At 39.3% G+C, this 14,330-nt stretch overlaps 1 protein-coding gene across 4 annotated transcripts in view; it reads right to left on the bottom strand.

Moving 5' to 3' along the window:
• The window catches only part of csmd3b (CUB and Sushi multiple domains 3b), a 392,628-nt gene that overhangs the window by 304,592 nt on the left and 73,706 nt on the right, over positions 1–14,330 (bottom strand). For all 4 annotated transcript variants that reach the window (XM_065470768.1, XM_065470769.1, XM_065470770.1 and 1 more), the window contains exon 2: positions 3,041–3,263. In XM_065470768.1, coding sequence (XP_065326840.1) covers positions 3,041–3,263 — 223 coding nt within the window. The remainder of the gene's footprint in view (positions 1–3,040; positions 3,264–14,330) is intronic.

Raw genomic sequence — 14,330 nt, 5'->3', positions numbered from 1 at the left:
ACAGCATCACCTTTGATGTTGTCAATAATAATAGTTATTTAAAAAGAACAGACATTTACTCTTAAAAAAATGCTTTTACTTTCAGATACTAGTCAAGGTGAGACAGGTGGTGACAAAAATGTAAAAATGTCATTTCAACTTTACCACAAAGAAACCCAAGAATTTAAGGCTTTTTAACTGAAAAAAAAAAAAAAAAAAAAAAAGAACGGTGACAGTTTTAATGCATTTTTAAAAAAAAGATTACTTTTACAGCAACAGCGGAGGTCAAGCTTGAACCATGAAATCCAAAATAACTTTCTGAAAAAACTGCTTTTAGGCTAAAAACTATTAAAAAGTGGAATATTTTAATATTCATATTTTCAATAACACAAATTCTTCTTATATTTTATGTATCAATTGTGACACCTATATAGCTGAGATGCAGTGCAGGGCATTTTCCTTTTTTTTGCAGTTCTCAAATTGTAAAGGATGTGGAAAAAATATGAAAAAAACAAAAAGAAGGAATAGAGAAATGTGTCTTTTTCTAAGCTCATCGAATATTTTTCTATCCAATTTAGGGTCGCAGGAGCCTAAACTGTGTCACAGGGTGAGAGGCAGGACACACCCTTTACTGGTTGGCTGTCTATTACAGGGCTAACACAGAGAGACAGACAACCTTTCACACTCACAGCCAATTTAGAATCACCAATTAACTTAACAAGCATGTCTATGGACGGAAGCCAGAGCACCAGGAGAGACCGCCACACAGAAAGGCCTCAGTCAGCTGGAGGACCTTACTGTGAGGAGACAGTGATAACTACTGCACCACTGCGCCACCCCATAAAATATGTTTTTACTGAGCAAGGTCAAATATTTGCATGTGTGTGAGTGGGAACAAATGACTTGCAGCGTATCGTGCAGTCTTCTCCAGTGTATTTAATCACTTAAATTTGTATTATGTTGACAATGAAATTACAATTCGTTGCTATGTGTCTATGTCTGTTTTAAGTTTTGAAAGAGTGATATAGAGACTGCATGAGAATAAGCCACAGGTTTGGCTTACGTAGCAAGGCGACTGGAATTATGCACGCCATAAATCTTCCCCACAGGCATGAGCGCACACACACTTACACACATACACACCCAGACAAGCACAGACAAACCTATGGACATGAATGCATTCACACAACACTCACACAACACATTATCTTCTGTTATCTTAGATAAGCAAAGAATCCTAATCAGCCAATAAGAGCACAGAGGGCATCTCTGACTTTCTCCCAGCTCCAATTTCTTTAGACTGGAATCGGGAGAAAGTCTCTTTGTCTTTGTGGAAACAAGAATTTTATATAACCTGGCAAAAATCACCTAGTCACCTTATTTCCTTTTGTATTCTATTCTGTTTTGTTCCATTCTTTTCCTCTCTTGTTTAATTAACTCTGTATGGCAATTTGAGCCCTAAACGCCACGTCCGAGAAAGGTTGATTAGTGCAGCTCGCTGATTAGAAATTATGCCTGTTGAAGCAAATGAAAACGGTTCATTCCCCATGACAAGTATCAAGGCGACTCATTTAATTTCTACATGACCCAAATCCTTTTTCCTCAACTGAACCAAACCAGATTTTCTCTCCTGGCACTATACTGTTGGTAGTTGCCTCACACATGCCTGATGTAATTAAAGAAATCTTTTTATCAACAGTGGAAGCTTCTGTTCGTAATTTGTCCGATGAGATATGCAAAACGAGGTTGTGACATCAGACCTTATATTATGTGATATACGGATTATCTGATTTAAACGAAAACTAGAAACTGCTTTGTTGGGACTGTGGGGATGTGTGGTTCGATCAGACTTCACTATAAGCCTTTTAGAAACCAAGCTTAGCCAACTTCAAATCCACTACAAAGTGAAGACAAAAACACAAAGAAAGAATGAAATCTTGGGAATTTTCTGTCGTGCAGTTGCTTACCTTGCTTTGGCTTGGATAGTCTTCATTGAAAAAAAAAAAATCATCCCATGTGGATGACCAAATCCACACAAAAAAATAAAGTAAAATTCACTTTCTGAGTCACAGTTGGTTTCTATTTTTGCTTGTTTATTTAATGTGAATAACTGATGTGACCAAGACATAGAAAACTTAGTGAAGCATCAAACAAAACAGTTAATAACAGCTATGCTCTATAAACAATGTCTTTCTTCCAATACTAAATTGGTTGCAATGTTTGTTGTCTGTTATTACTTTGATTATTTTTACTCACCAGATTTGGACGTGAGATGTTATTGATTAGCTGGCTTATAACAATAAGTCCATCTTTAATGGATGATTTTGTGTGAATGAACCACAAAAAAAATCACTTTGCATTTATATAATTGAGTTACTTTTTGTGAACCAACATCCTAAACACTTTGTACAGTCTGCAGTGACATTTAAACATTTAAACAGACAGTGTTTTCACATTTCACAATTAATAAAATAACAAAAAAAATTCATTTCAGGGTTAAAGGAACATGTTGAATGTGAATAGAGTCACAGACAGATGCTATTAAGCTCCACTGATTGACTGATAAAATCATACAAGTAGAGTTTAATAGCTTATCTAAAACAAGATTCTTTCAGGGTATTGTGTTTCTTGCAAGAAGAGCTCAATAAACTAATTCAATAACTAAAGGAAGCCTCAGTGGCAGTAATTGAGCATCCACAATTGCTTTGCTGTCGCAAAGCAATTGTGGATCACCCTGTTGATATCAAAGGTCATTTAACACCACATAAACATTGCTTAAAAGAATTCGGGCAACATCCGTAGTGTCAGTATCTGTTAGAAGGACATTTTCTTTTACTTAAACAATTTGTATTGATATTAAAACTCAAAATGTGAGATGGATCTCTGCATTTTTTGGTTTATTCAATGCTTCATTTTTAATGAGATTATAGGATGAGAACAGTTTGAAGCTTTAAATGTTTTCATATTTTTGAACCGTTTTGGGTCTCCTCTGACAAAATGAACACTTGCTTAAAAAAAAAAAAGAAAAATTGAAAAGAATAACACATAAAAACTGCCCTACCTGGTCCTGAAGTTAGCAGGGTGGGGATGTCCGTCGTACAACGACAGGAAGTCATATTCTTCTTCTATGGCAAATGACAGGAAGATGAGCTGGATTCTACTTCCTTCCTCTCCAACAATGACCCAGGTGCAGTTTGCTCCATTTGGGTAGCCATAGGGAAAGCCAGGAGATTCTATACTGCCATTTCGACCTTTCAGTGTACCCCCGCATGTGTAGATAAAACCTGAAAGAGAAAAGAGATTTGAGCACATCTTCAGTTAGAGGGAGAAAACATAAAGGTGTCAAACTGAAGTTGTGACCTTAAGACATTATAATAAATCAAGATAATTGAACTCTCAAAATGTTTAATGTTCATTATTCAATATTTTAAAACATGAAAGAGTGATGATGCTAGAAGTTACACCTCTGTATGTCTGCACATTGTGACAAAAGGATTTCGTAACTGTCGCACAACTATTTATTGTAAGTGCAGCCGTGAGTCTTCCTCAGCACATGCAGTTGCAACAGCATCAGTGTGTAACTGCCAGTGTATTAAAGCTGGTTCAGTTGTCATTATGACAGAGTAGTAACTGCATAGCACATTTATACTGTACACAAAACCACACATACGCACACTAATAAGTACTTATTACTGCCTTTTTTAAACACAACCATCAGAAGTGACGGTCAATTATTCATTATTATTTTATGTAAGACCACTAAAAAGTCAAAAGAAAAAAAATATACAAATCATTGCTTTTAATGAATGAACTAAGAAGCCACGAGTCAGCATGAGTGATATTAAGTAGGTCAGCTTCGTTTTGATATATCCTGGTCTTTGATGCTGAGCTATGATTATGTATTAATAGAAATATATGAAGAGGTTATTCCTAGATCATAGAAGTAAGTACTTCCCAGAACTTCTTCTAGGGTAGCACTGCTTATCTATAGTTTGTGATGCACTCTTTCACAGTGAGGGCATGGGGCAGGACTTCAGAACAGCACCCCAGGAAGTGGTATTCACATTCAGCATGGGGTGCTTGAACTCGGGTCCCCCGAGTGACTGGAAACTCTGTTGCCACTGAGCAACCTTTCCAGCTCACTTAAAAGGTGAAATCAATGAGAGACCGGTGCATTCTCCTGGATTCATCCTATGGGCATCTGCAAGATCAAAAGCTGGCAATTCCTTTGTTTGCTGCTAATCAATTACTGACATGTCAAAATGCACAACAAGCAAAGGGGTGTGTCAGTCAGCGGCAGTGCCTTTGAACATGACTCGGCAATTTATAGCTGTACAGAATAACCATTTGCTTTGTTTTGTTGAGACATCCATCTACAACAACTGAAAATGAAAAACGACACCGATTACGCTCTTGCTTGCACCATGTAACATCAAAAACAGTTAATGAATTCTTCAGGGATGGAGAAGATAAATACTACTTGATCTTAATGAGCTCCTATAGGCTCTTTAAATGACTTTGTTTATGTGGTGGCAGGCTGGTAGAAGGAGGAGACAAAGAAAGTGGGTTTAGGGGGGTGGAGGGGTCCAAAGCTGAAATCTAAATCAACTACAGCACAACATATGGGTGCAAAATATGGGTCCAGAGGGACGGGTGCAAAACTAACTTCTAACATCAACTACAACAAAAAATCTATATTTTTTGTGACAACAGTAAATATGCTTTTCTTGCTTGCCAATGCTTTTTTCCCTGTGAGTAAAGCACTGGATAATCAAGCAATTGTGAATGATATTAGTGCATTATTAGACTTAAACTATGGTCAGTCATTCAGAACTCTATTTGTTAGACGTTACTAAAGTTCAGGTTTAGAGTCGTAATCCGTGAGTTAAGTAGTCATAAAGGATGACGCGTTGTTGCTAAGTACTGCTTGTGGTATTCTACTAAAACAGTAAAACTACGAAAAGTGTACTTCCTGCGGACATTTTCTAATGATATGGCGATAAGTTGAAAGAAAAGTTTAATACAGCAACAGTGATCCTTTGCACTTTCTTTTATAAGGTTCATGTACTGATAAATTAGAAGTGAAGCTAATCCTGCTGCTGTACTTATTTTAAATCTCTCCGGGTTAAAGCACCTGCTAAATGCCTAAATTATAAAATGTAAATGTAATTGATCTCCTTGGACTTTACAGTTCACATCAGTATCATTATCTTCTCCCTTTGATCTTAATGATCCTTTTATATCAAATACACTACAGGTGCTAGATGAAAACCTTGGAGTGTCCAGGACTGAAGTCGGTCCAGGCTACTGTTTGCAATGCTCTATCGATCCCCGATGGAGAAACTGTTCACTTCTTGTACTTCACAGGGAGGTGAGATTGCAGAGTAAGCTCACAGAGGAGAAACCATTGTACCTGGTAAGGATTTAACATTATTCTGTTGAAGGACACTACAGCAAAGACGCTTGCTGTTATAAATGCGTGTCCTCTTGCCAAGAAAAAATATTACAAATTGCTAAACATTTATGCCTGTTTTATTTATTTTCCCATTCACCTATAAAGGTGTTGTTAGTTGGTTTTTTTTAACCATACACAATCAGCAAACATTCAAATGAACAGAATAAAGAGAAAAAAAGCCTTAAAATAGCTTTCAAGAGCCTTTAATGCCACAGCTGTTTGGCTTTGCTGTGCTGTTTTAGCTATAAATGAAAGTGTTTTGCTGAAAAATGCTATTATTGGATGTTCAAAGTCCTTTAAACTTCTAGGCTTTCATCAATCTCATCTGAGTGCAAAGCTCAAATCAGGATGATCATCCCCCTGACTTTCATGTTTATGAGCCTTGTTATTTACCATGGCAGCCAGGGCCACAGGGACAGCAGGGACGATCCCGCTGGATGCTTTTCGAACCAATTATCCAAGACAGCATCCCAACCAAAATGATGTGTGTCTGTCTGTGCATGTGTGTGTTTGTGTGCGCATCTGTGTGTGCTGATGTCTGTGCGTGTGTGGTGTTTGTCCAACCCTCATTTACCCAGACTATTCCAAGGCTATCACAGTGACAGATGTAATCACCAATGGCAGCCTTGGCTCCAATTAAGGGCTGGTATCTCTATCCCTTCACAACCAATCAGAGATGAGATGTTGGGCAACCGGGAGGGACAAGCTAAGCCATATGAGGGGATACCTGTGCACAAACACACGTACCTACAAACCTAACATGCCGCTGGTCACCCTGTCTACATATTTTTAATGAGGTCAAAGGAGTGAAGAAGAAAAGAGAAGAAAACAACAACAATAAAGAAGATTTTGCAAGGTACAGCAAGAAAACAACATACTTATCTGCCATTTTCCCAGTTCAAAACTAGAAGGCCCATGTGGTTCTTAACCAGCATACAATGAAATGTTCCAAGGGCAGTTTAACAGAAGCCACAATTCATAAAGGGAAAAGATATGAACACAAATACAAAGAGCAAATGTCTTTGATTTCTTTGAGTCTAATCAAGTGATAACTGATTCAAATGACTTTTGGATAGTACTTGAATTTGGATTTGTCTGTTTTTTAGACTTATTTGCTTGGTGTAGCTTATCTTGCTTTTGTTTCTAAACAAAATTGAACATTACATCCTGTAGATCAAACAGGAATTGACTTGTTGTAGTGCCATAAACCAGCTTACAGTGAAGACAATGCAGAGAATAAAGAAAATGTTTCATTCTCAAGCAAATCTATTAAACTAAACAATTAAGTAACTTGGATCAATTTTCTCCATTGTTACAATGGTAAATAGACTGGTTCTTATAAAGCGCTTTTCTACTCTAACACTCAAAGCATTTTATACAACTTGCCTCATTGACTCATTCATACAAACCCTTTTTCTATGTAAGTGCTTTCTATCTAACACGGACATACTCCAATGGATGCATCAGAGAGCAACTTGGGGTTCGCATCTTGCCCAAGGATATTCGGCACACAGACTGGAGCAGACAGGGATCAAACCACCAACCTGATTAGTATGTGACCTGCTCTACCTCCTGAGCCACATTCACGGCGAGTGCACGAAAGCAAGGAAGTGTAATGTATGCAAGCGGTTAAAAAGAAGTGGTCAATGCATCCCTAAAAAAATCTACTTTCTGGGGAGGCTGACATAACCAGCCCTCTACACAACAATCAAGGGGAGATGATTCAGGTGTGGCTCATCCTCTAACACTCCGAACTGCCTCCCACACAGGAAAAGGAAATGGCATGTACAACTGGAGTATGTGAAGTCATCACAATATGCAAATATGACTTACAATTCTGTGTGTACTTACAAATCTAAGGGTATCTTTGCCTAGATTAGGCAACTTCATTATACAGAACACAGAGGACACAAGGTGGGGTGAATAAAGAGCGAAAAAGAGACAGAGGGACAGAGATGGAGAGCTGAATAAACAAAGAGAAAAGGACAGATTTCCCCCTCGTTCATCACTGCGCAAGAATGAAAGGATGATTTAAAACTCATCACTCAGAGGGTGCGAGAGAGTGTAGGAGGAGGAAAGAGGTAGAGAAAGAATTGAAAATATCGAAACAGAGAAAAGGGAGAAGTAAAAGGAAAAGAAGGCTAGACTCAGCGGAGGAGAGAGAGAGAGTGAGAGAAAGGGAAAAGCAAGCAGGAGACAGGGGTAAAAGAGAGACTTCTAATTATGGTGACTACCAGACCGAAACTGACAGCCCCTCTACACACATGCACGCAGATGCAGGCATAGGGTCACAGACAGACAAGCATACATGAACACACACGTGAACACATAGCTTCACATGCACGGGGCAGTTCCGAGGGATAAACACACAAATCCATGCATCATTCACACAGTTTATTGAATATGCTTGCCATTTAAACCTTTTACATGTTATTCCATTTACTTTGTTCACAATTCTTAGCCTACTCCCCTCTTGCCCCCTACTCCCCTCACACACAGCACACATAAAGCGTCCTCTCAAACCCTAACCTTGCTAGTTAACCACACACATTATCTATAATGAAATCCTGAAGTAGCATTTATGCTTATCTGACTAATTGTCTGTTTGGTTTTAGTAACTATATTGGGTTTATGTACTCCCATAGCAAGATCAGGCCAAGTTTGTTTTTGTTTATAGCAGACTTATTGCTGGATAAGTCGGTGAAGCAGACAGGAAAGGAGGGAAAGAAAGCAGGGGGAATGACACAAAGGAAATGGCTCGGGGCAGAATGAAACCCGGGCCTCTGCAGTGGCCTTGCGGCGTATGGGTCGCCTACTTAACCCAGTGAGCGAAACTGGCACACGATTAGGCTGATTTTGACCCATAGCAGAGGAGGTTAAAAGAAGTAGCGAGACACACCGAATTGAGTCAGATTTTGGCAAACACTGTGAAGATGAAGTGTATTTTTTGCCTTGAAAGTGTGTCACAACTGGACCTACTTGTTGTGCAAAGTCATTATATCCAATATAACCATGCCTGTGGAGTGACACTGCCCTCCACAAACAATATAGCACATGCAAACTTTGCTTATAGTCAAATACAGGCCAGGTGTGTTTAATTCTTAAAGGGATTTTGAGTAGGAATTCATTTAAAGGAACACATATCCCCCTGAAGACTTAAAACGAGATGCTAATTGGCAAACAGTAAAAGATTTGTGGCTGGACTGGGTAGCTCCCAGGTGTGAGTATCTGTGCTGGTGCTAATGAGGAACAGGGTTTAGCTGGAAAAGAGCATGCGTGCTCAGCAAAACCTTCCCTGGATAAAGAAAGCTTAAAGACAAAGAAGAAAATCTGCTTCGTGAATTGAGTGGATTTAATGAACCCTGGTCTACAATATAAGCTTGATCTCTTTTCTCAAAGCAATATCTCATCTTGAATGTCTAAGATAATACACTCCAGGAAAAAAAAGGAAATATGAGATTAACAAGTGACTTACCCCAGCACTTGTCACACCATTGTTAGAGAAGTCCAGTTTTATGGACAGCTAATTAAAGATATAGTGTAAATTTTGGACTTTAAATAGCATATCAGCAAATATTTTGAGAACTCTAATTCAATTCAGTTCTGTTCAATTCAACTCAGCCCCACAATAACACAGAGACCCCAAAATTCAGACGACCCCATGTGAGAAAGTATTTGGCGACAGTGGGGAAAAGAAAAACTCCCATTTAATAGGAAGAAACCTCCAGGAGAACGTTTCTCAGGGGGGGTTAAATGATTTAACTCAGTGGTTCCCAAACCTTTTTGCTAGGCCCCCCTTTGTTTTACAAGAAAATGTTTGCCCCCCCCGCGCACACGAACGCACACACAAACACATCCTCCAACCACACACACCCATATTTTGCTCCATTGCGGTTTATTTCACACCTCGAACATTTGGTAAACAATTAAGCAAATACAAGTAATCTGCAATAAATTACAGGTAGTAAGAAAATAAACTACTAACTCTTTTGCGCTACGTCGGCACCTACACGGGTATTTTTGAAAACGCAGCTGTTTCGTCCACACGTAAACGGCGTTTCGAATCACCGAAAACGGAGATTTTTTAAAACTCCTTTTTTGCGTTTATGTGTAGACGAGGAATACAGAGTTCATCACGCAACGTCAAAGGTATGTGCCTTTTTTCACGTCACACTGTGCGCCACGTTATTGTTTACGTGAGATAAATTGCAGAATGGCAGATAGTCAGATTAACAGTATATCTTCAGGTTTTACACACTTACATACACACACGCAGTTACTGTCCCTCCATTTAGAAAGGCAGAGGCGTCACGGTGTAATTATTTTACATGTAGTTGTTTTTTTCCTGTGTAATAATATTCAACATTGCTATCAATACATTTTTCAAAAAATGCCTCTCTGTGCAAAATGGGTTTGGAAACATAAACAACTGTGGGATACTGTTTGCCCATGATTTAGACAGGGGGAACAAATTGTGGCAGGATCAGCCTGATATTATTTGTATCCCACTGTAACTTTACTGTATAAAGAGCTAACATCTCCAAAATGTCAGGAGTAGTTAGTCATTACAACAAGTGTTTGTGAACTAAAAATCAAGAATGTGGGATAGGGATGGGTATCGAAAACCGGTTCTTGTTGAGAACCGGTTCCCACTGTTTCAATTCCTTGGAATTGTTTGCCATTTTTGCAAACGATTCCCTTATCGATTCCAGTCGCCCCGAATGACGTCACCGCGTTGCGGAGCGTCATTTACCTGGCAGGAAACATGGCGGCTCAAACGCTAAAAAGTTTGGTCATACTTTACGAGAACGGATGACAACAGGGCAACTTGCAATACTTGCAAAGCAGATATTTCATTTAAGGGAAGAAACACTACGAATATGCAAAAGCATTTGCTCACAAAACACGCGATAACCTTAAATGAATGTCGTGTTTTTAATTCCGCTCCGGACTCGTGAATCTCAACCCAGCAGCAGCGGTAACGTTTGCACGTCCTCTCCCGTTAATGCAGCAGGTAAATAATCAACTAACAGTGCATATGATGTTAGCGCGATCTGCCTTATTACAAAACCTGCCATTACTGTGCATTTAGGTGACCATGAGTCTGGCTGGCTCAGATGCTGGCAGTTCTCGCTGCAGTCTACCAGTAGCGTCTCCTTTCAGGCCAGAATGTCACCGAGCAGTGACTAAGTTTGTGGTAAAAGGCATTTGTCAGACCAGATGCCCCCGATTTTCGGTAAGTGAATGTGTTTAATTGTAGGCAGGGAGATTACTGGATATTCTTGTGTAATTGCTACAGAATAATTTATGTTATACTTTGTTATTGCTACAGAAGAATGTTTATTTTATTTTACATTTACAATTTTTTCCCTGGGGACCCTGTGACACCCCATTGAAGAGCCATAGGCTGGATCTCTTAAGATCTCACTATTGGGTTTGTAAGGCCATGTTACTCCTAAATTTCTATCTTGTTCAAAGAGAAGATATAAAACAAAGTTCTAAGCTAATCGACCTTAGTGTTCTCCTTTTTTTAAAAAAAGGAATCGATAAAGAATTGAATCATTATACAGAATCGAAAATGGAATCGGAATCGTGAAAATCTTATCGATACCCATCCCTAATGTGGGATACTGTTTGTCCGTGATTTGGAGAGCCCAACGCGTGCTCCTGACGAAGGGAACACCAATTCTGCAGGGGAGACCTACCTTGGCACTTGTGCAGGTGAAACCAAAAGGCAGATATGCTTCACCATATTTTCTAGTCTTTGGCTTAGAATGAAGTTGGTTTGGAAACATATTCAGCTATGCTTCATCTCCTGCTTTGCGTTTGTGTAGGCGCCCCATGCTAGCAGTGTCCAAGCATTGTTGGGGGGTTTTTTCCCCCCTTTTCATACCGCGCACCCCCTGCAATGGCTCTGCGCCCCCCCTAGGGGGTGGGCCACACACTTTGGGAAGGTCTGATTTAACTAATGATTAAATGCAAACTGTTTGCAAAGTAAACACACAGAAAGTGAAAAGAGGTGAAGAAGAAAAAAAAAAAACACACCATCACGGGAAGCCCCCAGCAGCCTAGTCCTATTCAACATAACCAAGGCAGTGTTTAGGGTAAAGTGATCCAGCCATAACTATACGCTTTACCAAAGATTTTAAGTCTGAGCCAGTAGTCTGAGAGCAAAGTGCTCTATTTCTTTTCAAAAATAAAATTGTTCTGAATAGCCAGTGAATGTGAATACGATTGTCTGCGTGCATGCACCCTCTGATGTTAAAGATATTTCCCAAATTGCATTGGGCAGAAATTCTGTTTCAGTTTTTTAGGCTCAAAAGCTTTGTTGACACTCTTATGTTGTTGCAAGATTAATCTGTGGTGTGGAAAACTTCTAGGTTCATAATAGGTTGGACCATGTACCACTGAGCAATGATTTGTGATGGAAGAGTAAATTTGTGCAGTCACTAAGACATTCAAAATTGAAAAATAATGCCTCAAATGATTGTACACTTGACTGTGGCGTCTTTGAGCTTGCAAAATAGACTTCTGCTTCGCACTTTATTTTCTCAAGAGTATCAGTAGCAACACCCACACACGCCCTGGTCCGGAAAACTAGCGCAGGCTGAAAGACTCCTTAAGCCTTTAAAGTCAGTGAGAAAAGCATCATCATGAAGCTAGGGAAATGATATTAGTCAAACTGAATATATAAATTAATAAAAATCTGCCATTGCCATTCAGTAAGATAATTTGACTTTACACGTCCTGAAATAAGCTTGATGATTCTGAAGGGGTGAAATCAATTACTAGGCTTGTCATTTTGCAAAGGGAACCCTATGATCACTATAGCTATTTCCACATGGTTCTGACTGCTAAATGAAGAAAATGTGAAATTATCCTATTTTTCATTTGAATGCAATCTGCACTACCCCCTTAAGGTTTTTGGGCGTCCCCATTTCCTGCTAGGGGGTGGCAGCAATGTCTCCATATGAGACATATCTGTGTGGGTGTGCACATATCCTGTAAAATAAAATATTAGCCATATCCTGAGCAGTGCAGTGAAATTACACAAATCCATCCCTGAAGAAATTTTTTTTTTAAAGTTTAAATTCCTTTCCACCTCTATGCCGTGCTCCGTCTCCCTCTTTGTGTTTGTCTGTCTCTCCTTCTCCTTCTTATTGATCTCTTTCTCTCTCTTTCTCCCTTCATGTCTCTCAGGACCTCTGTGGTACCAGATTCGCTTAAAGGGATACTTCGTCTAATCTCACACACACTCATTTATGATTAAAGAATGGATTTCCCAATGGAGCAAACTGACCAAAAAAAAAAAAAAAAAAGAAAATCCTTGCAGACATACCAATCATTCGGTGAGTATTCAGATCACAACTGCACTCAAAGCGCCAGAGGACAAAATGAAATGCATGTATTGGTGTGCACATGTGTGCATGAGTCCAACGTTAGTTAATTTAAATGAGCTGTGCATGGCTCTGGAAAATGATTGTATCTGTAATTTTCTTGTGTTGGTTTGGGATGATTGAGTGAAAGAAAGATGAAGAAAATTAAGGAGCGGTGGCAGAAAGGTAGATAAACTGAGAAAAAAAAACGATGACAGAATGAAGAGTGGAGTGTACAGGAAGGGAAAATGTGAGGAAAATGAGAGATAGCAAAGAAAAAATATTGCAACAGAGAGAGACATAGCCAGAGAGAGAGTAAGCATGTTTGAAACGTCCCATTGGTTCCTGCTGTCAGGAATGCTTGTCAGCCAAGAATTAGACTGCTCCACACTGCCACTGACTGACAGTCGGCCTGCGGTCTAGACTATACCCTGGAGTGGTAGAGGCTAAATAAGGGAAATGCCTAGAGAGAGACAGAAGGAACACACCGGGCTGAAAATCAATTTATAACACTGTCAGTCAGGGGAAGGAGGGGGGCGATGGAATAGAGATAAAGAGAGAGAAAAAGAGAACAACAAGAATGAGACAGAGGGACACACATAAAAGGAAAAGACAAAGACAAGATTTGAGAGAACAGTAAACAAATGGGACTGATGGAGAAAAGATGAGAACAGAGGGGACTCTTGCTGCGTTAAGGGAATCAGAAAGAAAGAGATGATGAAGCGGTAAAGAGGAGACGTACACGGAGAAATATACATACGCGTGCTACTCTGCTTTTATGCAGCCACTTCAGGAGGCAGAACCTCTTTATATAATACAGCGCTGTGGGGACATAATCAGCCTAAGATAATTTAATCACTACTGTTCCAAAAAAAAAGGAAAACAGCACTTGAATGCTGTGACTGCAGAGTCAGCACACATTTGTTTAGCTATTTCCTGGTGATAAATTTTGATAATGTCGTTATAATTATCTATCTGATCCAAAAACATCTAAAACTCTGGCTTGTTACCACTAAATTCATTACACAACACTGCATTCTGTTACTTTAAACAGAAGATATTAAAGGAGACATTTTTATTATCCCAACTTGTCCATAACATACGCAAGTATTAGAAATTACTAAGAGTCCAGAGATGAGCAGTTTTACTGTCTCCCCACTAGAGCAACAACTTCAACCAGAACCAAGGTTTAAACATTAAATGACAGCAGAAATTATCAGACTAAGGTCCTGTAAAACTGCTGTAAGCGTTTGTAAGGAAGCGTGAGGCAAAGCTGCACTAAACTACCGGTAAATCATATTTTAAGATCGTCAATATAGGTTACTGAAGAAATGAAGAAAACTGAGGTATGATTTATTCAGCAGGGTCAGCCCTTCCATCATTGCCTTGGTATAAGGTAAAATGGTGTGAAACCTAACAAGTCTGCTGTCCCATGTGGCTTTTGTTGTCTAGAGTTATTTTGAGGATGAGCACTGTCTGGTGAGATGTGAGTTAAGCAAAAGCCTGTGTGCAGGTGTGAC

The sequence above is a fragment of the Pelmatolapia mariae genome, linkage group LG22 (assembly GCF_036321145.2).
Source record: "Pelmatolapia mariae isolate MD_Pm_ZW linkage group LG22, Pm_UMD_F_2, whole genome shotgun sequence".
Taxonomy (NCBI): Eukaryota; Metazoa; Chordata; class Actinopteri; order Cichliformes; family Cichlidae; genus Pelmatolapia; species Pelmatolapia mariae.
This window is presented reverse-complemented; position numbering and strand designations above follow the sequence as displayed.